Below are 22655 nucleotides of genomic sequence, written 5' to 3' on the forward strand. Positions count from 1 at the left end.
CAAATAGAATTAAGGAGAATCCAAAGGGTTTTACAAATATATTAAGGACAAAAGGGTAACTAGGGAGAGAATAGGGCCCCTCAAAGATCAGCAAGGTGGCCTTTGTGTGGAGCCACAGAAAATGGGGGAGATACTAAATGAATATTTTGCATCAGTATTTACTGTGGAAAATGATATGGAAGATATAGGCAGTAGGGAAATAGATGGTGACATCTTGCAAAATGTCCAGATTACAGAGGAGGAAGTTCTGGATGTCTTGAAACGGATAAAGATTTTTAAATCCCCAGGACCTGATCAGGTGTACCCGAGAACTCTGTGGGATGCTAGACAAGTGATTGCCTGGCCTCTTGCTGAGATATTTGTATCATCGATAGTCACAGGTGAGGTGCCGGAAGACTGGAGGTTAGCAAACGTGGTGCCACTGTTTAAGAAGGGTGGTAAGGTCAAGCCAGAGAACTATAGACCAGTGAGCCTGATGTCAGTGGTGGGCAAGTTGTTGGAGGGAATCCTGATGGACAGGATGTACATGTATTTGGAAACGCAAGGACTGATTCGGGATAGTCAACATGGCTTTGTGCGTGGGAAATCATGTCCCACAAATCATGGACCAATGGGCTGAGAAGTGGCAGATGGAGTTTAATTCAGATAAATGTGAGGTGCTGCATTTTGGGAAAGCAAATCTTAGCAGGACTTATATACTTAATGGTAAGGTTCTAGAGAGTGTTGCTGAACAGAGACCTTGGAGTGCAGGTTCATAGCTCCTTGAAAGTAGAGTCGCAGGTAGATAGGATAATGAAGAAGGCATTTGGTATGCTTTCCTTTATTGGTCAGAGTATTGAGTACAGGAGATGGGAGGTCATGTTGCAGCTGTACAGGACATTGGTTAGGCCACTGTTGGAATATTGCGTGCAATTCTGGTCTCCTTCCTATCGGAAAGATGTTGTGAAACTTGAAAGGGTTCAGAAAAGATTTACAAGGATGTTGCCAGGGTTGGAGGATCTGAGCTACAGGGAGTGGCTGAACAGGCTGGGGCTGTTTTCCCTGGAGCGACAGAAGCTGAGGGGTGACCTTATAGAGGTTTACAAAATTATGAGGGGCATGGATAGGATAAATAGCCAAAGTCGTTTCCCTGGGGTCAGGGAGTCCAGAACTAGAGGGCATAGGTTTAGAGTGAGAGGGGAAAGATATAAAAGAGAGCTAAGGGGCAACTTTTTCACGCAGAGGGTGGTACGTGTATGGAATGAGCTGCCAGAGGATGTGGTGGAGGCTGGTACAATTGCAACATTTAAGAGGCATTTGGATGGGTATATGAATAGGAAGGGTTTGGAGGGATATGGGCCAGGTGATGGCAGGTGGGACTAGATTGGGTTGGGACATCTGATCGGCGTGGACGGGTTGGACCGAAGGGTCTGTTTCCATGCTGTACATCTCTATGACTCTAATAGATTGAGTACGATTTTGGGGATGCCCTCTCTCCATCCATGCATGGGCATGGTGGCTCAGTGGTTAGCACTGCTGCCTCACAGTGCCACAGACCCAGGTTTGATTCCAGCCTCAGGCGACTGTGTTAAGTTTACACACTTTCCCCCTGTCTGTATGGGTTTCCTCCAGGTGCTCCGGTTTCCTCCCACACACAAAGATGTGCAGATTAGGTGAATTGGCCGTGCTAAGTTGCCAGTAGTGTTCACAGATGTATGGGTTAGGTGCATTAGTCAGGGGTAAATGTACAGTAATAGGGTAGGGGAATGGTTCTGGGTAGGTTACTCTTCAAAGGGAATTATTGGGCCAATGGCTTGTTTCAACACTGTAGGGATTCTATTCTAAGGGGTTTCACCAGGGCTGCTTGTGCTCCACTTTCCTATATCTTCTTGTTTAGACTTTCCTGCTCCTCTGTGGTATAAAGGAAGCAAAATGGATCCTGATGAAATTTACTGACAGTGGAAACAACTGGCGCCCAGGACTACATTATTTTCACCCACCCCACACCTGCCTCTGCCCAGCTCCCAGTGGGCCCTGAGAGTTAATACGTCAATTTCTTCCTACCTTCTGTATGGTATATGGCAATGAGCAATACAGTAGGATATAGAAGCTACAATGGTAATACTTTGATTGTTGAAATTTAAATTTAAATATTTTGCTTTGTCTTCATTTTTGTTGTACCAATACTGAACACTCTTATGTGACTTCAGGTTCAAGTTCCTGGTGGATTTTTTTCATTCATGAGATTTTTAAGATAATAGAAATCAATTTTTATTGTACTTACAAAATCCAGTCTTTGTCTTGCGCTGTTTGACTTCAAAACTTTTAGAACTCGTTGATGAATTTCTTCCCATTTTGTTGGCCCAAAGGATCCTGGATAAAATCTAAATTATACATAAAGCATCCATATTTATTTGCAGCATTAGTAACAAGAGCAAATCTTGCACTCGTGAAAAGGTGTTCAGAGTTGAGATAGGGGGAATTTTATCCTTTGGAGATTTTCTGAAACTGGGACTAACGATTAATGCCTGGCCACCTCCATAATCTTACTGGAGGTGCCAATTAAGGCCTGGCCTCTGTTGGGCTTTATCTGCATCATGGAAATAGTCTGCTGCAAGGGAGATCCTGGCAGTCTCCCTGTCTTAGCCCGAGGTGCCAGTTACTTCCACTAATTGGCTACTTTCTGTTATTGGGTGTGTAGCTGAACCAATCCTCACCCACCCCATGACAAGATTGCCCAAAGACAGGATGCACAGAGTGTTTGACTAACATGTTTTTCTGCACTTCATCTTCTTCCAAAGGCACTTGTGTGTGACCTCAGACTCCCTTTCAAAATGTCAAAATGCCATGAGGAGAAAGGAATATGTTAAATTTAAGCCTTGTTTCTGTCAAGATAAAAGCGTCAGTTTTTTATTTCACAAACACAGCACTGTCTTTGCACTGATATGTAAATGACACATAAAAATAATAAGACTTAAGCTCATACCTTGGAAAGAGGAACAATTAAATAAACAAGCATGCTTTCCGAAAAATATTCTTGTATCTCCATTTAAGGTTTGATCATGATCTTGTGCTATGCACTTGGTTCTAATATTTAAATAGTGGCAAAAATGGGCTTGGATTGGATTATAGCACAGGGGCTACAGATGGGTACCCTTATTTGTAGCTGAAAATCACCTTTCAATAGGAAAAGATAGAAGTTATACACAAGGAGGCAGTTATATGGGAGAAGGTGCAAATAACTGCACACAATTTTGTTCATATTTTCTGCAGTCCATCAACCAATTACAAATTTAAATTGTGAAGTGTCACACTTTTATGGAGGTTGCACTTGAAGCATCATTATTTTTTTACACATACTTCTTCACTGTCCCTAAATAGCATGGCATACTTTCTAAAGTACAGAGATAGATGGCAGAAAACAGGTGTTCTTCAGTGGTTACGGAGTTTCTCAGTGGTGCTAACAGCTAATACCTGAAAAAAAAACCCTGCTTTCTCCTAAAAGGCATTGACTTAGTCTTTCAACTTGGTCAAATAATTTAGGCATTTGAGGCTTTGTGCACTCAATGCATATTGGTAACTTCCTGTTTCGTTTGATATGTATATCCGATTCTAAAAATACTGATTCTGGATTTGTGACACAGGAGATGAAATTGGTCTCATGAGGCATTTCTTATGACTTCCCTATCTGGACCATATAGTAATATTGGGATCACAAAGGAATTCTTATTCTCGCTACTTGGAATAGTGTTTCTTACTTAACAGCAACAACCGAGAAATGTGAAAGTACTGGCATGAATAAAATATCAAAAAATGCTACACTACCCAGCAAAAAAAAACTTATTAAGGCCATAATGTTCAATAAAATTTAACATAAAGCACAAAATACTCTTCATAAAAGTTGTAAAATATCATACCATCAAGGGTAGGAATTTGAATAATCCAAGCCCCAGGAGTTTCAATGTGTCCAGTTAATACAGGTAATCTGTGTTCTGGGTGGAGCTTTGTCCAAAATTGGAAAAATAGCAAATGCTAGGATTTAAATAATTATTCAGTTTAAATACACCAACGTGCCACAGTCAGTGTAATTTGCAAAATTGTTACATTTTATGTGAAATTGCCACCATGCAGGATTTCTGCAGCCATAACTATTCCATCTCTTGAATCAGTTGTTGCCTGGATGTAACAATTTGTGGACCCCTTATAATTCTCTTAAGGCAATTATGTTTCCTTCATGCAGAATTAGCTCCTCCATCCCTACTTCCATTATACTGAAATTACACACATCTTGTCTAAGTGCCAAATGTTCACCTAATTTATTAGGCAAAAAGGACAGGATTTTGAGTTTGCAAGTTGGGGATGACAATCCATACTAAGTCAAGAACAGATATTTGATGGTGATTTTTCCCAAATTGTTCATTTAGTGGCAGAGGACTGACTCAAAGCACAACGTAGGGTGCTGAATAGGCTCTTGAAGCTGAGAGCCTTTTAACTTGAATAAACAGCATCCTGCAGTTTAGGCAAGACATAGAGGGGATGCTAGCACCTTGAGGATTCATCTATGAAACTTTCTACATTTTTAATTTAAAAATATAACCCCTTCTAAAGAGAACTACCACTGCAGTTCTGGCCAAGCAAGCAGGGAGGACCCCAAAGCATGTCTGAAGGACAAGTTCCTGATTTTCCAGCAAGAGGTCAACTCCAGGTACCTGGTCTAGTCCCTAATTTTGGAATTTTTCTGTCATCTTTGGACAAAAGGCCTTTGATTCCTATGAATTAGCTACCTGTCTTCTGACGGCAATTCAGCCTTGAGTATCAACAGGTCACTGAACTGTTGGAAGACATCATAAAGTTCTCAAAGATCTATCCTTCAAACTTATTTACACACACACACACACACGTAGCAAACATTACTGGAAACTTTTAAATCTCAAATTCTAAGAATAAAAAGAACTAGAATTCTCTCTTTAGAAGCTACCTACTTGTCTACAGAACGCGTGTTTGGATGATGAGTTCAGCAAGGACTATGTTCAAGCTACTGAAGTTGAAATGTCTGCTAAAATACTGTCTATGTTGCATAGCGCTACATCTGCTTTATGAGGAATTGTGTTCTGTCACTTTATGCTAAACTAGCATTCCACAAAATTGAGAAATTTTAGAGATATGTGTTTCAAACTTGCTCAAAAAGAACCTGAGTAAGGCTAGACACCAATGTTTATTTTAAAATCGTGACAATACTGTCACTTTAAAAGATTATTTTCTCATGGGATTTTGAAGAGAGGTTGTAAAGGCAGAGGTGCAGAAGTGACTAATGGAGCCAGCCTAAAACAATAATTTAAGAGGCCTTTACATTTTTTAAAAACAGATTTAATAATGGAAGGACAGTAGCCAGTGTCCCCCAGATCAGGCGTTCTAATTTTTTTTAGCTGGAGCAGTAGAGGCTGTTTGGGTCCCAGAAGGGTTGCAAGCTTCAGCAAATGATTCCCAACTGTGACTTTCGCTGAAACCTCTCTTGATGTTGTTCCCTCCTAGATTTGAAAACTGCACCTAAGAATCTGTGTCTGAATTAACCTTTTCACCAAGGTGTGTGTTTATGGCATGTTGCTATATTGGATTAGTTAATTAGTACTAGGTTCTGTATATATTATTCAGTTAATTTTTCCAACAGTTTAGTTATTTCAGATTCCTCTTTCGTTTGTTTATATTTTAACTATATGTTTAAATAAAGTCGAGTGGTTTGACCAGTTGCGTCAAATCTGGAACACCCACTCACATCTACTTTTAAAATAAGAGAAAGTTAGAGCCTCGGCTACCTTCTTAAAATATTTTGAAACGGTCTGGTCTGGTTCATAACACTACAATTTTTGATTTTTTCTGCTGACTAAATTTGTGAATTAAGATCCTCAAGAAATGACTTTCACAGCACGTTGTGCTCAGCTTTATAAATTTCGCTGATAAAAGGCTTACATTACATCTTGACATTTCATGAAACAATTTTCTTCTCATTTATAAACTAAAGGGGTAACTTCCTATCACAAGTTTTACTTAAAGTACTGATAAAAGGTAAGTTGTCATTGTGTGGTCTTGCTAATATCATAAATGATCAATATGCAGCTGTGAGTAGACCTTTGGTGGACTAGAAAAGGAGAAAAAATATTTTAACAGTCAAAACCAGTACCAGTGTTGACCACATAAGCTTCATTATACAAACTCAGTTTAAGTGGTACACTAGTAATTGCCTTTGTAACAGAATGTTCTCAATCATAATGTTCGTCTTTAACACCTGTTTGATAGGCAGATTCAAAACTGCAACAATACAGGAAATCCCATTTTAATCCTCAAAATACCAACATGTAATGACTAAATCAAATTATATAAAAATATTTTAATGGATGACTTAGTTAATTGCTTGCAGGATGGCATAACCATTTGGATAATTAAATTAGTATTTTCAGTTTAATTTTGTTCTTTATTTGGGCAAAATATGAATTATTTGTGGCTTTGTGAAGGGATAATGAAAACAGTGTTATTTTTCTGTTCAGTCATGAATGCACTTGGTTGATTGTGAACATTTCTCAGGAAGTATGAAGTGGGAGTGACTACTCCTGACATTTGACTGAGACATCCACGATCTCCAGAAAGATTGAGAGAAAAACTTCCATTGGTTGGAGTCATGGTTAGCATAAAAGAAGACAGTTGTTGCTATTGGAGGTTATCCAATTCAGCTCCAGAATGTCACTGCAAAAGTTCCTGAGATAGTGTTTCAGGTTCAACCATCTTCAGATGCTTCATCAATGACTATCCTCCCAGCTTGAGTTCAGAAATTGAAATATTTGCTGATATTCAGCATTCCATACCATTCGTGACTCTATGGTTTCCATATACAGCAAAACCTAGAAAACATTCTGACTTAGGCTGATAACTGAATAGTAACAGTACCAGGTAATGACCATCTTCAAAAAAGGGAGAATTCAATCCTGTTATTTGTCAATCAATAACATCACCACCACTGAATTCCCATGAATTGGAGATGCTGGTGTTGGACTGGGGTGCACAAAGTTAAAAATCACACAACACCAGGTTATAGTCCAACAGGTTTAATTGGAAGCACACTAGCTTTCGGAGCGACGCTCCTTCATCAGGTGATAGTGGAGGGCTCGATCGTAACACAGAATTTATAGCAAAAATTTGCAGTGTGATGTAACTGAAATTATACATTGAAAAATTGATTTCAAGAAAGAAATGAAACTATCACTGTATTCTAACAGATGAAAGGCTTAACAGACAATCAATTTTTCAATGTATAATTTCAGTTACATCACACTGCAAATTTTTGCTATAAATTCTGTGTTACGATCGAGCCCTCCACTATCACCTGATGAAGGAGTGTCGCTCCGAAAGCTAGTGTGCTTCCAATTAAACCTGTTGGACTATAACCTGGTGTGTGATTTTTAACTGAATTCTCACTATATACATAAACAATGACCAGAAAGTTAACTGGTTGTTGAATCTTCTTGCTACAACAGCAGGTCAGAGGCTAAGGTACTGTGGCTGGTAACCCACCTCCTGACTCTCCAAAGCCTGTCCACCAGCTACAAGCAACAATTCAGGAGTGTAATGGAATGTTATCCAGCTTCTTGGAAGAATACAGTTCCAACAACACTCAAGAAGTATCTATCCAGAACAAAGCAATCCACTTGACTGGCACCTCATCAATATCCTTAAACATTTAATCCATCCACCATCAATGCACAAGGCACTGTAGATTAGATTCCCTACAGCGTGGAAACAGGCCATTTGGTTGGCCTAACAAGTCCACACCGACCCTCCAATGAGTAACCCACTCAGACCCATTTCCTGACATTTACCCCTGACTAATGCATCGAACACTATGGGCAATTCACCTGTGAGAGAAAACCAGATCACCTGGCAGAAAACCAAGCAGACACAGGGAGAATGTGCAAACTCCACACAGTCAGTCACCTGAGGCAGGGAATTGAACCCGTGTCCAGGCACTGTGAGGCAGCAGTGCTAACCACTAAGCCACCGTGCCACCCGCTAATCTACCTCTAAAAGACACACTGCAGTAACTTGATAAAATTCATTTGACAACACTTCTAACTCTCAACACCAACCATCTGGAAGTAAAAATAAGCAAACATATTGGAATGCTACTGCTTGCAATTCCCCTTTAAGTTTCAAATCAACTTGAATATCAAATGTATCATTGTCCCTTCTCTTTGATGCACCAAGTTCCTGGAACTCCTGTTCCAACAGTACTGCGCCACACAGAACGTAGGGGTTTGAAGTTATCATCATCCACTTTAGGAGGGTAATTAGAAATGACAACAAATGGTGGCCACGTTAACGAAGTTCATATACCATGAATGAAAATAAAAGGATTCATTGGCAAGTTATTGCAGTGGAAGCTTAACTGTTGCTAACAAAACGTTCCATATAGAATCAAACATGAATGATTGGATTCAGAGTACTGAAGAACAGCTACACTGGAATTGAAATGTTACTCTGCTTCTCTATCCATTGATGGTGCCAGAATTGCTGGGTTTCTCTGGCACTTTCTGTTTCTATGAATGATTGAATGCATGAAATGTTTCCTGCATCCAATAACCTTTAGATCAAGAAACACGGAACCATTTTTCTTTTGGAAGCAAACGTGAATGGCATTTGTTGAAAACATGTGTCTGAAATCCAGCCAAATTTTTTCTGTGAACGTTCAAGTTATATTATGGGTGTGCGATTGCTCATTTCCTGTTAAATTTCAAATAGCATATAGTTAATTCATTTGCATCCAATATTTTTGTCTCACTCATCCACCACCCATCCACTGTATTTCACAGAATAAGAAATTATTGTAACAATGATTTCGAATCAACAAATAGAGAATTCAGCCATTTGCCATTCTTACCCACTAGTCTGCGCTATTGTATAGAGCAAATGCATTGCCACTTTATTTGATGAAAATGAGATCCTCAAAGTCATTGCGACATTTCGATTAGTCCTAGGGTTGTCTGCACCTGCTGTTCTCTAGGAATCTAGAATCAATGACTGATCTCCAGGGCTCTACTCTTGGAGATGCATGAGAAAATGTGAAAGGAGAGTTTGCGGTTGCCTGTTCATCACTTTTTGTGTTCTATATTTAAGCTCTGGCCTCAAGTCCTTTCTGTCCACCGTCATGAAAGAGAACCCATATGTTCTAAGGAGATGCAAACACTGGCCAGATGGCATAAGTGGCATAAGTCCCAACTGAGTACAAAATTGGACTGAAGATGAGATGGATTTACAAAATATATTGAATCATCAATAAAAGATTAATTTAAACACATTTATCGAAGAGAATTTACAGAAATTATAGTTAATTAGAGGTGTTGCCCCAAATAGAATGCAATGAACACAAAAACACAGGACTATATAGCTACACCTGATAAAACTAAGTATCTTCAATAGGTATTTGTTCATCTTAAACAAGCTTTGTTTGAAATAAAAAACAAAGAACTGTGGATGATGGAAATCAGAAACAAAAATAGAATCAGAAATTGCTGGAAAATCTCATAGGTTTGGCAGCATCTGTGGAGAGAAAGCAGAGTCAACATTTCAGGACTGGTGACTCTTCTTCAGAACTGATTGCAGTGAGAAAAAGATTTTTCCAGCAATTTCTGATTTTATTTGAAATAAAGTTCACTCAACATGACATAATTTTATTTAAGTAACTGTACAAATGTCAACATGAATATTTTTAAGAGTGTAAAGGCATTAGGAGTATACTTAAGAGGGAAATCAGGAGGGCAGAAAGGGGATATGAAATAGCCTTGGCAAATAGGGTTAAGGAGAATCCAAAGGGATTTTACAAATACATTAAGGACAAAAGGGTAACTCGGGAGAGAATCGGGCCCCTCAAAGATTAGCAAGGCAGCCTGTACGTGGAACCCCAGGAGTTGGGGGAGATATTAAATGAGTAGTTTGCATCAGTGTTTACTGTGGAAAAGGACATGGAAGACATTAAATGTGAGGAAATAGATGGTGACATCTTGAAAAATATCCATATTACAGAGGAGGAGATGCTGGATGTCTTAAAAAGCATAAAGTCCCCAGGACCTGATCAGGTATACCCAAGAAATCTGTGGGAAGCTAGGAAAGTGATTGCTGGGACACTTGCTGAGATATTTGGATCAATAGTCACAGGTGATGTGCTGGAAGACTGGAGGTTGGCTAACGTGGTGCCAATATATAAGAAAGGTGGCAAGGAAAAGCCAGGGAATTGTAGACCAATGAGCCTGACATCAGTGGTAGGCAAGTTGTTGGAGGGAGCCCTGAGGGACAGGATTTACATGTATTTGGAAAAAGCAAGGACTGATTAGGGACAGTCAACATGGCTTTGTGCATGGGAAATCATGTCTCACTAACTTGCTTGAGTTTTTTGAGGAAGTAATGAAGAGGATTGATTAGGGCAGAGCACTGAACATGATCTACATGGACTTCAGTAAGGTGTTCGACAAGGTTTCTCATGGGAGACTGGGTGAGCAAATTTAGCTCACATGGAATGCAGGGAAAACTAGCCATTTGGATCCAGAACTGGCTCGAAGGCAGAAGACAGACGGCGGTGGTGGAGGGTTGCCTTTCATCCTGGAGGCCTGTCACCAGTGGTGAGCCACAAGGATTGATGAGGGATGCACAGCTTTTTGTCATTTGTGTAAATGATTTGGATGTGAACATAGGAAGTATAGTTAGAATGTTTGCAGATGATACCAAAATTGGAGGTGTAGTGAACAGTGAAAAAGGTTACCTCAGAGTGCAACTAGATCTTGATCAGGTGGGCCACTGGGCCGAGGAGTTGCAAATGAAGTTTAGTTTAGATAAATGTGAGGTGCTGCACTTCAGAAAGGCAAATCAGGGCAGGGCTTATACGTTGAATGGTAAGTTCCGGGGGAGTGTTGCTGAACATAGAGACGTTGGTGTGCAGGTTTGTAGCTCCTTGAAAGTAGAGTTGCTGGTATATAGGATAGCGAAGAAGGCGTTTGGTATGCTTTTCTTTATGGCTCAGAGCATCAAGTATAGGAGTTGGGAGGTCATGTTGCCGCTGTACAGGTTAGAGGAGAAAGTGAGGACTGCGGATGCTGGAGATCAGAGCTGAAAATGTGTTGCTGGAAAAGCGTAGCAGGTCCGGCAGCATCTAAGGAGCAGGAGAATTGACTTTTCGGGCATGAGCCCTTCTTCAGGACACATTCTTCAGGAGCCCTTCTTCCAGCAACATATTTTCAGCTGTACAGGTTAGACCACTATTGAAATATTGTCTGTAATTCTGATCTCCCTTCTATTGGAAAGATGTTGTGAAACTTGAAAGGTTTCAGAAAAGATTGACAAGGATGCTGGCAGAGTTGGACGGTTTGTGCTACAGGGAGAGGCTGAGGCTGTTTTTCCTGGAGCATTGGAGACTGAGGGGTGACCTTATAGAGGTTGATAAAATCATGAGAGGCATGGATAGGGTAAATAGATGAGATCTTTTCCCTGGGGTGGGGGAGTCCAGAACTAGAGGGCAAAGGTTTAGGGTAAGAGGGGAAAAATTTAAATGGGACCTAAGGAGCAATGTTTTCATGCAAAGGGTGGCGTAAGGATGGAATGAGCTGCCAGAGGAAGTGGTAGAGACTGTTTCAATTACAACATTTAAATGGAATCTCAATGGGCATATGAATAGGAAGTGTTTAGAGGGAGATGGGCTAAGTGCTGGCAAATGTATGAGATTATTTTCAGACAGCTGGTTGGCACGGATGAGTTGTTTCCGTGCTGGACATCTCTCTGACTCTATGATTGTATGTGCCAAAGTGAATCAGAATGCATAAGGGATAAACCTGAGAAAATTATTTTATTTTGTGAAAGAATCTATGTCAAATTTATTACATAACTCGACCAAATTCAGAAAATGATTTTAGACTGATGAAACTCATACTTCTTTCAAAAACATAAGCTGAAAACTATGGCTGTCACTTACGAAATCCACATATGAACTATAGGGCAAAGGAAGAGCTGCTTGAAATTGTAAGAGTGAAAAGGAACCCTGAAACGTTACATTGATAAATAAAATGTCAGTATTTAGGCCATTTCATCAGCTGAAAAGCTATTGTGATTTCTTCTACAGGGCAAAGTGGAGGGCAGCAGAAAGAAGAGTCGACCTACATGTATTTGGATCTCCGATGGCAGAGATATATTTCAGGTGAGCTACTGTCAATGTGTGACAATAGCACAAGACTGAGAAGCATGACATACCATGACAGCAATGTCGGTTTAAGCAGCAGCAGTCAGTGGTACTGCTATTCATTTGCCTGCTGATATAAGTATCCACATAACAATGAATTGATATGATTTTGTCTTTTAGTTTTTCATCTGAGTGAAGAAAAGAAAAAACTCTCCATTTTATGTATTATCTTAGTTGAATGGGCAAACTGTACACTAACATAACTTATCTATATAGTAGCTGCTCTAAAATGTCAGCAAATATTATCTGGACACTTTTCCAGGTGCTTGCTGAAGTTGTAAGGAATGTAGGATAACATCTAACCTGTTTTTTTGATACAATGAATTGTAAGATGTTGTCTTCACTTTTGCGCCTAAATAACAAACTTTCAGCAAAGTCAGTTCAAATTTTAATAGATGAGTAATATCATTGATTCAATGCTGAGGCTGATCTGCACTAAGTAATTTCACTCTGACATGCTCTCCATTCAGCAAGATGTGAGACAGTACAGTGCAAAACCCCTTAAGGTGAGGCGGTGCATACCAACTGCTGTGCCAACTTCGAGTCAAAAGGTGTCAATACTTCTGACTTCACCTCCTGGTAAGCTTCCTCATATTCCTGGGTCCATTTCCATATCACCGTTTTCCTTGCTATAGTAATTTACAAATCCCAAGAAGATTCTCAGTTGAGACACGTTCTCTGGTGTGGGAGCCTTCATGAAAGCCTCAATCTCCTTGGGTGCCTTGTGTAGTTCCTTGCAATCAATTACATGGCCCAGGAACTCTATGGAGTCTTTAAGAACTCACATTTCTCCCCTTTTCTTGTAGGCCATGTTCCTGCAACCTGCTTAGGGTTTCTTCCAGGTTTTTCAAATACTCCTCTTCAGAGGATCCAGCAACCAAAATATCATCCAGACAACCCTAGATTCTTGGCAATCCACTCAAACTTTGATCTATGGCCCTCTGGATTAGAGCTGGCACTGACATGAGGCCAAAAGGCAATCACTTGTAGCAGAACAGTCCCCAAGTATCACTATTGTCAGAGGTGCTGGGACTTCACAGACACCATCTGCAAGTAGGCCTGCAATATATCAATTTTTGAGCATTTCTTTCCCTCAGCCTTCCAGTGAACAAGTCTTCAATGTGTGGGAGTGGGTATTGATCTGCACACAGGACTGGATTGACTGTGACCTTAAAGTAACTACAAATCCTCAATACGCCTTCTGTTTTTAGGACTGGGATGATTGGAGTGGCCCATTCACTGGTGGTTACTGATGTCAATGCTTTAAGGTTCACCAGCCATTCAAGTTCAGTCTCCACCTTAGGATGCATGGTGTATGATGCTGGATGTGCCTTCAGGCTTCTTGGATGAGCCTTATGCTTCAACAGTTCATTTCTCCAGGGTTCTCTTAAAGACATAGAGTTATAGAGACGTACAGTATGGAAACAAACCCTTCAGTCCAACTCATCCATGCCGACCAGATATCCTAAATTAATCTAGTTCCAGTTGCCAGCATTTGGCCGATATTCCTCTAAACCCTTCCTATTCATATAGCCATCCAGATGCTTTTGAAATGTTGTAATCGTACTAACCTCCATCACTTCCTCGCAGCTTATTCCAAGCACACACCACTCTCTGCATGAAAAAACCCTTTCGAGTTCCTTTTCCTTACACCCTTGAGTCTGCCAGCCTATTAACCATGCCAAACTTTAACTTTGATTTCTTTAATCTGACTTATGCATAATAGTCTCTTTCACTATATCCAGAGACAGTTTCAGCATACTGGTCATTTAGCTATACTTTTACCACTACACAGCTTTTCAGTGGCATCACCTGTTCCATGTATTTCCTTAATCCTGGCAAGCTTCAATAGCAGTGCCTTTAGCTTTGCCCTATATATTCATTCGGGAATCAGAGACATGTTTGCACCTGTATCCAATTCCATCTTTATGGCCTTATCCTCTAAGTTGGGAAGAACTAGAGAAGGCTACAGAACTCAGGAAAATAAATATTAATGTTCACATTACAGAAGAGGAAGTGCTGGAGGTCTTAGAAAATATAACGATGGATAAATCACTGGGACCTGATCCAGTGCATCCCTGAACATTGTGGGAAGTTAGGGAAGAAATTGTGGGGGCTCTTGCAGAAATATTTGAATCATTTATAACTACAGGTGAAGTTGCCAGATGACTGGAGAGTGGCTAGTGTTGTGGCTTTGTTTAAGAAGGGATGTGAGGAGAAGCCTGGGAACAATAGACCTATGAGTCTGATTTTGGTGGTGGATAAGTTGTTGGAAGTGATTCTGAAAGATAGGATTTATATGCATTTGGGGGGGCAAGGAATGATTATGGATAGTCAACATGCTTTTGTGTGAAGAAAATCATGTCTTACAAACTTGATTAATTTTTATGAGGAAGATTAATGAGGGCAGAGCGGTAGATATTGTTTACTTGGGCTGAGGTAAAGTATTTGATAAGATTCTGCGTGGTAAACGAATTCATAAAGTTCGATCATATGGGACTCGGTGAGCTTCTCAATTGGATACAAAATTGGCTTAACGGCAGGAGACAGAGAGCGATGGTGGAGTTGTTTTTTGGACTGGAGGCCTGTGATTAGCAGTGTTCCACAGGAATTAGCACTGGGTTCACTTTTGTTTGTGATTTACATAAATTATTTTTATGAGAATATAGAAGGCCTGGTTAATAAGTTTGTAGATGACACCAAAGTTGGTAGTATAGTGGACAGTGAAAAAGGTTATCTATGGTTACAAAGAGATCTTGATCAACTGGGTCAATGGAGTGAAGAGAGGCAAATAGAGTTTAATTTAGATAAAGGTGAGGTATTGCATTTTGGTAAACAAACAAAGGCAGGACTTATACAGTTGAAAGTAGGGTCTTGGGTAGTGTTGTAGAACAGAGAGACTAAGGGGTTCAGGGATATAATTCTTTGAATTTTGTGTCAAATATAGATAGGTTGGCTATGAAGGCATTTAGTAGGCTTGCCTTCCTTGTCCTCTGAATTTTCTCTTTTAAACACCCCTTCTCTTGCTTGAGCTGTACTTAGTAATCAAAAAGTGAGGCGATGGAAAAGCACAGCTGGTCAGGCAGCATCCGAGGAGCAGGAGAGCTGACATTTTGAGCATAAGCCCTTCATCAGGAATGTGGTGGTTGTGTTGGGGGCTGCTCAGAGATAAATAAGAGGGGGGTAGATAGCTTGGAAGGTGATAGGTAGATGCTAGTGGGGTTGATGTTGATAGGACAGAGCACAAGGTGGAACGAATAAGTGGGAAAGAAGATGGACAGGTGGGACAGTTCAAGAGGGTGGTGCTGAGTTGGAGGGTTGGATCTGGGATAACGTGGGCGGAGGGGAGATGAGGAAACTGGTGAAATCAGCATTGATGCCTTGTGGTTGGAGGGTCGCAAGGCGGAAGATGAGGCATTCTTCCTCCAGGTGTCGGGTGGCTAGGATTTGGCAGGGGAGGAGGCCCAGGACTTACATGTCCTTGGCCGATTGGGAAGTGGAGTTGAAGTGGGGTTGTTTGGTGTGTGTATCCTAGAGATGTTCTCTGAAACATTCTGCAAGTTGGCATCCTATCTCCCCAATGTACAGGAGACCATGTTGAGAGCAACGGAGAATACAGTCACACATTGCCTGTTTCAACTCAATAAAATGGGTGACAGCCATTCTCTGATTCATTTCTGAGGGAATGCCTTAAAATTTAAGCAAAGCTTAACAATTAACTATCAGTCACTTTTTTCTGCTACATTCTCCACAGCAATACCTCAACCAATCAGAATCAAACTGCAAAACAATCAGCATTGGTTTCCCTTTATATTGGTTTTCGTGCGAGTTCTCCTGAGTGGAAGAGTACAGACTTTGACAAAATATATTTTCTTTCAGCAGTACTCAACAACAGTTATTTTGTATTTAGGCAGTAATTATATTTATATTACATACAAAAGGTACCACACACATACTGAGGCTGTTTATTTTCTGTAAACATTCATAGTTCGATGTATTTAGTTCAATTATTTTCTCCAAATAACATTCTTTCCATCAAAAAAAAATTGGAACTAACTATAATATTCAAGTATAAAACTCAGGTTAAAAGTTGAGACGTTGTGACCACTACTATCAAAGACCACATTTACAAATCAATGCAGAACTATTGATATTGTAAAACATGAGGGTGAAAATCACGTAACTGTAATTGTGTATTTGTAAACTGTCCTAGGAAATTGATGTTTGTTTCTAAGCTATAGTTTTCTGTGTTGATCAGATTACATTGGAGTAAAAGATTTTGAATTAGTAGAAATATCAGATGATTTTGCAGTATGGTCTTAGGAAAAATTTTTATTTGTTATTGATGAATATCAGCTCATGAACATTGGAAAATTGGACACCAAGCTAGAAAAACAGGTCAATTAAATGATTCCTGGATCCATCTGAGGAACATTTGGTTAAAACCCTCGCCATAGTGACCCATAAAGAACTGAATCAATAACAATTTCTTGGAAAAGAAATGCAATTTCTAAATGTATGGTCTGCAATCAATATAGCAGCTGTGAAACAGGTCACAAATCAATTTTTAAAAAATGACATTCATGACCCCTGAGTTTAGAATCTCATGTTGATATACTTCTTACTGAAAACATATGTATTGAAAACCTTGCTTTTCATTTCAGACACAGCAAGACTGAAGCAAATTACTGCCTAAATTTTCATTTTTAGTTTTTTTATACACAATCTCAAAATTGCTGTCACTGATGAACTTAACATCAATGATAATGGACTGTTACTAAATAGCAATTGAATGACTATCAGTTAGCATTCAGGTACAGTTAATTGAAGGATACTCTAGGATTGCTAGTCAGATTTTAAACACTGTGATACTTCAGACATATGTTACACTAAGACAGCTTCTTAATGCCAGCAAACTACCTAATCAAGTCTTGTGACAAAACCAACATGTTTAACATTTCATGTTAAATCAGCTTTTGTAGAGGCTAGAATTTGTAATGTCAAATATGAGCTGAAAAGCTTCTCTATGTGTCATAACAATTCTTTGAACTATCTGGTCTGTTGTGGAGACAATATATAGTGCTCTGGTATCACTCATGCAGCAAATTAGTATCAGCAAGAGTGGGAAAAGGTTATCCAAAGTTTCAAATGCACAAAAGCAGAACAACAGATATTACTGCTAAGCTGCACGGTTGGTCAATTGTACTCAGTGGAGTTTTGATTAAGCAGCATACAGGAGAAGGGATAAATACAGAGACAGTTGATATATTCTCCAGTCTACCAGAATTTCTGGTCATTGTCAAGCAATGCGAAGGAATCTGGTAGCCAACATGGTATGGAGATTTGTGCAGAACTAGGTGTCCATTCTTTCCAGTGCTGTTCAAAATGCAGCATCTGGAAGCCAATTTCTCAGTTTCGACTACATCACAAACAGAAGCCAAGTAACATCTGAATGTTGCAAGGGAAGTTTCAGACTGAGATTGTAGGAAATGCTTATTGTCAAGCCTATTGTCAGACAAGCTCAGACTGCTAATATCATGTCTATGACACCAGCCCCCAAGATGACATGAATGATCTCTCAGCAAAATGACAAAATGTGCTTGAGGAGATTCGAAGGACTGTTGAGGCACTATCCCGAGGAATATTCGCAGCTTTATACCAGCCATGCTGTAGCCATTGGGGTGTCACGGTGCAGGAGCACCTGGATATGTAAAAGCACTTGGAAGAAAGGCACTAAACAAATGTGCAGGTTAAAATTAGACTTTGTACGGAATATTGAATAGTTTGATTGATAAAGTAGGTTTGGAACTTTTGTTTTATGGTAGCTTTTATTTCAGGACTGTGGCCAACTAAGCATGAGGATAGTCAGTAATCGAGGGAAGGTAAGGTTGAGATTGTAGTTGATGAGAGAATTGGGGTTACATTCACTGATATTGCAATCAGACGAGCTGATCAGGAACTGTTTAACTGATTTGGAGATGTGTTAGTTGTGTTCCCCATCTACCCTCCCCTCACCACCCAAGTCTTCTTTTTACTCCTTTGCCTCAGTAGCTTGGCATATACTGGGTGGCCAAGTCTGTGCTAACCTAAGTCTGCTGCACATTTTATACAACCATAACAAATCGTAACATACAGTCTGGTGAGTAATGGAGGACTCCCTCTGTGTAGTTTAGCATTGGGTGCATTGTTGAAGCACTTCTATAATTTGTTCAATGTCATTTTGTATGGAACTATGGATTTGTTATTTGCACTGTGTTCATATGTGTGCAGGTTACACACAGGTTATAGGAACCATGGTATCAAATTGCAGGCCAAGTGGAATAGAAACTAATGCATTATTGACAAGGAGCAAGTGATCTGAGCAGAACCTTGGAAGGCAGAACTATGGCCTTCAACATAAGCCACATGATTCATTGCATACTTCAGCAAATTTAAATAGTAGAGTCAGAAAAGGTGGTACTGGAAAAGCAAAGCAGGTCAGGAAGCATCTGAGGAGCAGGAGAGTCAACATTTCAGGCATAAGGCCTTCATCAGGAATTCCTTACAAAGGGCTTATGCCCTGAATTCCTGATGAAAGGCTTTTGCCCGAAATGTCGATTTTCCTGCACCTCGGATGTTGCCTGACCTGCTGTGCTTTTCCAGCACCATTCTAATCTAGACTCTGATTTCTAGCATCTGCAGTCCTCACTTGTGCCTTATGCCCCATATGTTGACTCTCCTATTCCTCAGCTGCTGCCTGATTTGCTGTGTGCTTCCAGCGCCACCCTTTTTGACTCTGACTCTCTAGCATCTGCAGTCCTCACTTTCACCTAAATTTAAACAACAGGATAGATGACCAAATACTTCTATTAACTCTCATTAAAAACCATTCAGCAGCTTCTGAAAATATTTCATTATTGCTTTAAATAGCACTGCTTCCTGCTGGTGAACGTATTCTAATTTGTCCGAATTTAAGAGGAAACATTGACTACAGTGTTGAGTTTGAAAATAGCATCAGTGGCATCATAGCAGTGTTTCACCGGTAACAACATTTTATAACTGAAACATTAAGCACAGTGGTGAAAATATAGCTCCAATGCAAAAGCTAGGTTTTCCTTAATTTGAATGAAAGAATCAAGAATTGATTCAATTAATTACTGAAGATAAGGTATGATGGTACTAGTTTCATGGAAGATAATGGGCTGGTCATATTGTCACAAGACCAATAATCCAGAGACCCAGGTAGTGCTCTAAATTTCAATCCCACCATGGCAGATTTGAATTTGAATTCACTTTTAAAACCATCTGGAATTAAGGGTTTAATGACGACCATGAACCCTCTGTTAATTATTGTAAAAATCCATCTGATTCATTAATGTTCTTTAGGGAAGGAAACTATTATCCTTACCCAGTCTTGCCTACATGTGACTCTAGACCCAAAGCAATGTGGTGGCTTAACTGCTCTCTGGATAATTAAGGATGGCAATGAGTTCTGGCTTGAGCACGATGCTCACATCTTGTGAATGAAAAGAAAATGTCTAACCTGCACAATCAAAGGGAATGATCAGATCAGAAGTATTAACTCACCAGAATGTATAAACATTATTCATCAACCTTAAAAAGGTGCATTTACATACATATACAATACATGAACAGACATAAATATACACATCAGTGGTCTTAAATGTGCATGGATTTAAAAGAAAAGAATGAATAAATACCTTTCTCGAAGAGATAATCGATTTAACACAGGGCTTTGTTTCTGGAAGGATGAGGTTGTTAAATAGTTCATTGAAGTTGTGGTAGGGGAGAGTTGTCTGCCAGCTGGTTCTGACATAACAAGCTCATCAGTGTCTTCAAAAGAATTATCTTGCAGATCTTTCTCACGAGGTTTCTTGATCATCTAGAAGATAATAAAACAGCTGTAATTATCACTAAAAATACACAAAGGAAGCCTTGTCCTTGGCAAATACCAGTCTTTAGAAATTCAGTGGTATCCTTATGCTTCAAAATTAAGGTCTGTTCATGCTTTTTAATTGGCAGAGACTACATAAAACAGCAACTCTCTTTTGTTAAATGAGCAAATTGCTTATGCTATGATTTGAGTTGATAATTATCAAATACAGCCTTTTTCTTTCTAATAACGAACGTGGTTGAGTAGACGATAATGTCTAAATAGTGTTAAGGTAAAAATTTGGTTCAGTATTTTCTGACTGTCCTTTGTTACGTTCCTGATATAAATCACGTATTTTTCAATCTCTCATGAGCATTGTCATGGAAAATGTATTGGTACATAAATGAAGGTTTTGCACCTATCATGCATTCCTTTCAATCCAATGCATGCATAAAAATGCCGACGTTAACGTCACACTTTCAAACCAATTATTTTCAATTACATATTCTTGAAAAATAAAAAACTTTCTTGACCGTCAATAGAAAAACAATGTGAGGGCAAAGGTACCCCAAAAGACACACCTCATATCACATGCTAAGATCAAACTATTTAAGAATTTTGATCGGTAAGGACAAAACAATCATGAAGAAAAGGAACCAAGCACTAAAGCTTGCATTTTCTTAACTGTCAGTTTCATAGTATTTTTCCTATTTACTTGTGGCACATGGGCAATGCAGGCTGTCCAGCACTTACTGCCTGTACCTAGCTGCTTTTGAGAAGGTGATAGTGAGCTGCCTTCTCGAACTGCTGCAATTTACATGCGATAGGTTGACCCACAATGCCCTTATCGAAGAAATTCAAGATTTTTGACCCAGTGACAGTGAAGGAACAGTGATATGGTGAATCAGGATAGTAAGTGGCTTGGAGGGGAAATTGCAGATGGTGATGTTCCCATGTATCTGGTAACTTTGTCCTTCTTTGTGGAAGTGGTTGTGAGTTTGAAAGATGCTAAAGATCATTTGGAAATTTCTGCATTCCTCGTGTAGACAGACCATACTGCTGCTCCTGAGTCTGGTGGTGGAGAGAGTGGATGCTTGTGGATTTGGTGTCAATCAAGTGGGCTGCTTTGTCCTGGATGGATTGAGCATTTTTTAGGACCAAAGGTTATATCCTTGCACCTGTTCATGAGTTTGTGCAATATATAACAAAAAATAATCTGACAGAGTCATACAGTATTAGAGATGTACAGACCCTTCGGTCCAACTCATTTATGCCGACCAGATATCCCAACCCAATCTAGTCCCACCTGCCAGCACCCGGACCATATCACTCCAAACCCTTTCTATTCATATACCCATCCAGATGCCTTTTAAATGTTGCAATTGTACCAGCCTCCACCACTTTCTCTGGCAGCTCATTCCATACACGTACCATCCTCTGTGTGAAAAAGTTGTCCCGTAGGTCTCTTTTATATCTTTCCCCTCTCACCCTAAACCTATGCCCTCTAGTTCTGGACTCCCCAACTCCAGGGAAAAGAGTTTACCCTATCCATGCCCCTCATAATCTTGTAAACTTCTATAAGGTCACCCCTCAGCCTCCGACGCTCCAGGGAAAACAACCCCAGCCTGTTCAGCCTCTCCCTATAGCTCAAATCCTCTAACCCTCCAATCCTCGTAAATCTGTTCTGAACCCTTTCAAGTTTCACAACATCTTTCCGATAGGAAGGAAACCAGAATTGCTCGCAATATTTAAACAGTGGTCTAACCAATGCCCTGTACAGCCACAACATGACCTCCCAACTCCTGTACTCAATACTCTGACCAATAAAAGAAAGCATACCAAACGTCTTCTTCACTATCCTATCTACCTGTGACTCCACGTTCAAGGAGCTATGAACCTGCACTCCAAGGTCTCTTTGTTCAGCAACACTCCCTAGGACCTTATCATTAAGTGTATAAACCCTGCTAAGATTTGCTTTCCCAAAATGCAGCACTTCGCATTTATCAATGAAACTCTATCTACCACTTCTCGGCCCATTGGCCCACCTGGTCAAGATCCTGTTGTAATCTGAGGTAACCATCTTCGCTGACCACTAAACCTCCAATTTTGGTGTCATCTGCAAACTTACGAATTGTACCTCTTATGCTCGCATCCAAATCATTTATGTAAATGATAAAAAGTAGAGGACCCAGCAACGATCCTTGTGGCACTCCACTGGTCACAGTCTCCAGTCTGAAGTAACTATCTCCTAGGATAGCTTTTGTGCACCCTATTTTGGCATTAGGCTTGCATGGTGAACAGATGGTCCGGGTTCTATTTATGAGGTTGTGATAAGACCAAATCTTACATGTGTGGAACTGCAGGAATTCCAATGTTTTTAGTCGTAGGTAGATAGGATAGTGAAGAAGGTGTTTCGTATGCTTTCCTTTATTGGTCAGAGTATTGAGTACAGGAGTCGGAAGGTCATATTGTAACTGTAAAGGGCATTGGTTAGGACACTGTTTAAATATTGCGAGCAATTCTGTTTCCTTCCTA

At 39.9% G+C, this 22655-nt stretch overlaps 1 protein-coding gene across 3 annotated transcripts in view; it reads right to left on the reverse strand.

The window, feature by feature from the left end:
• The window catches only part of spata6 (spermatogenesis associated 6), a 99667-nt gene that overhangs the window by 15390 nt on the left and 61622 nt on the right, over nucleotides 1-22655 (reverse strand). For 2 of the 3 annotated variants that reach the window (XM_072574257.1, XM_072574258.1), the window contains 2 exons: nucleotides 19948-20129; nucleotides 2264-2363 (listed from right to left, as the gene is read on the reverse strand). In XM_072574257.1, coding sequence (XP_072430358.1) covers nucleotides 2264-2363; nucleotides 19948-20129 — 282 coding nt within the window. Of the gene's footprint in view, nucleotides 1-2263; nucleotides 2364-3896; nucleotides 4012-19947; nucleotides 20130-22655 lie in introns of those variants that run through there. The other variant, XR_011961156.1, reaches the window with a different exon arrangement.

The sequence above is a fragment of the Chiloscyllium punctatum genome, chromosome 7 (assembly GCF_047496795.1).
Source record: "Chiloscyllium punctatum isolate Juve2018m chromosome 7, sChiPun1.3, whole genome shotgun sequence".
NCBI classification, from domain to species: domain Eukaryota; kingdom Metazoa; phylum Chordata; class Chondrichthyes; order Orectolobiformes; family Hemiscylliidae; genus Chiloscyllium; species Chiloscyllium punctatum.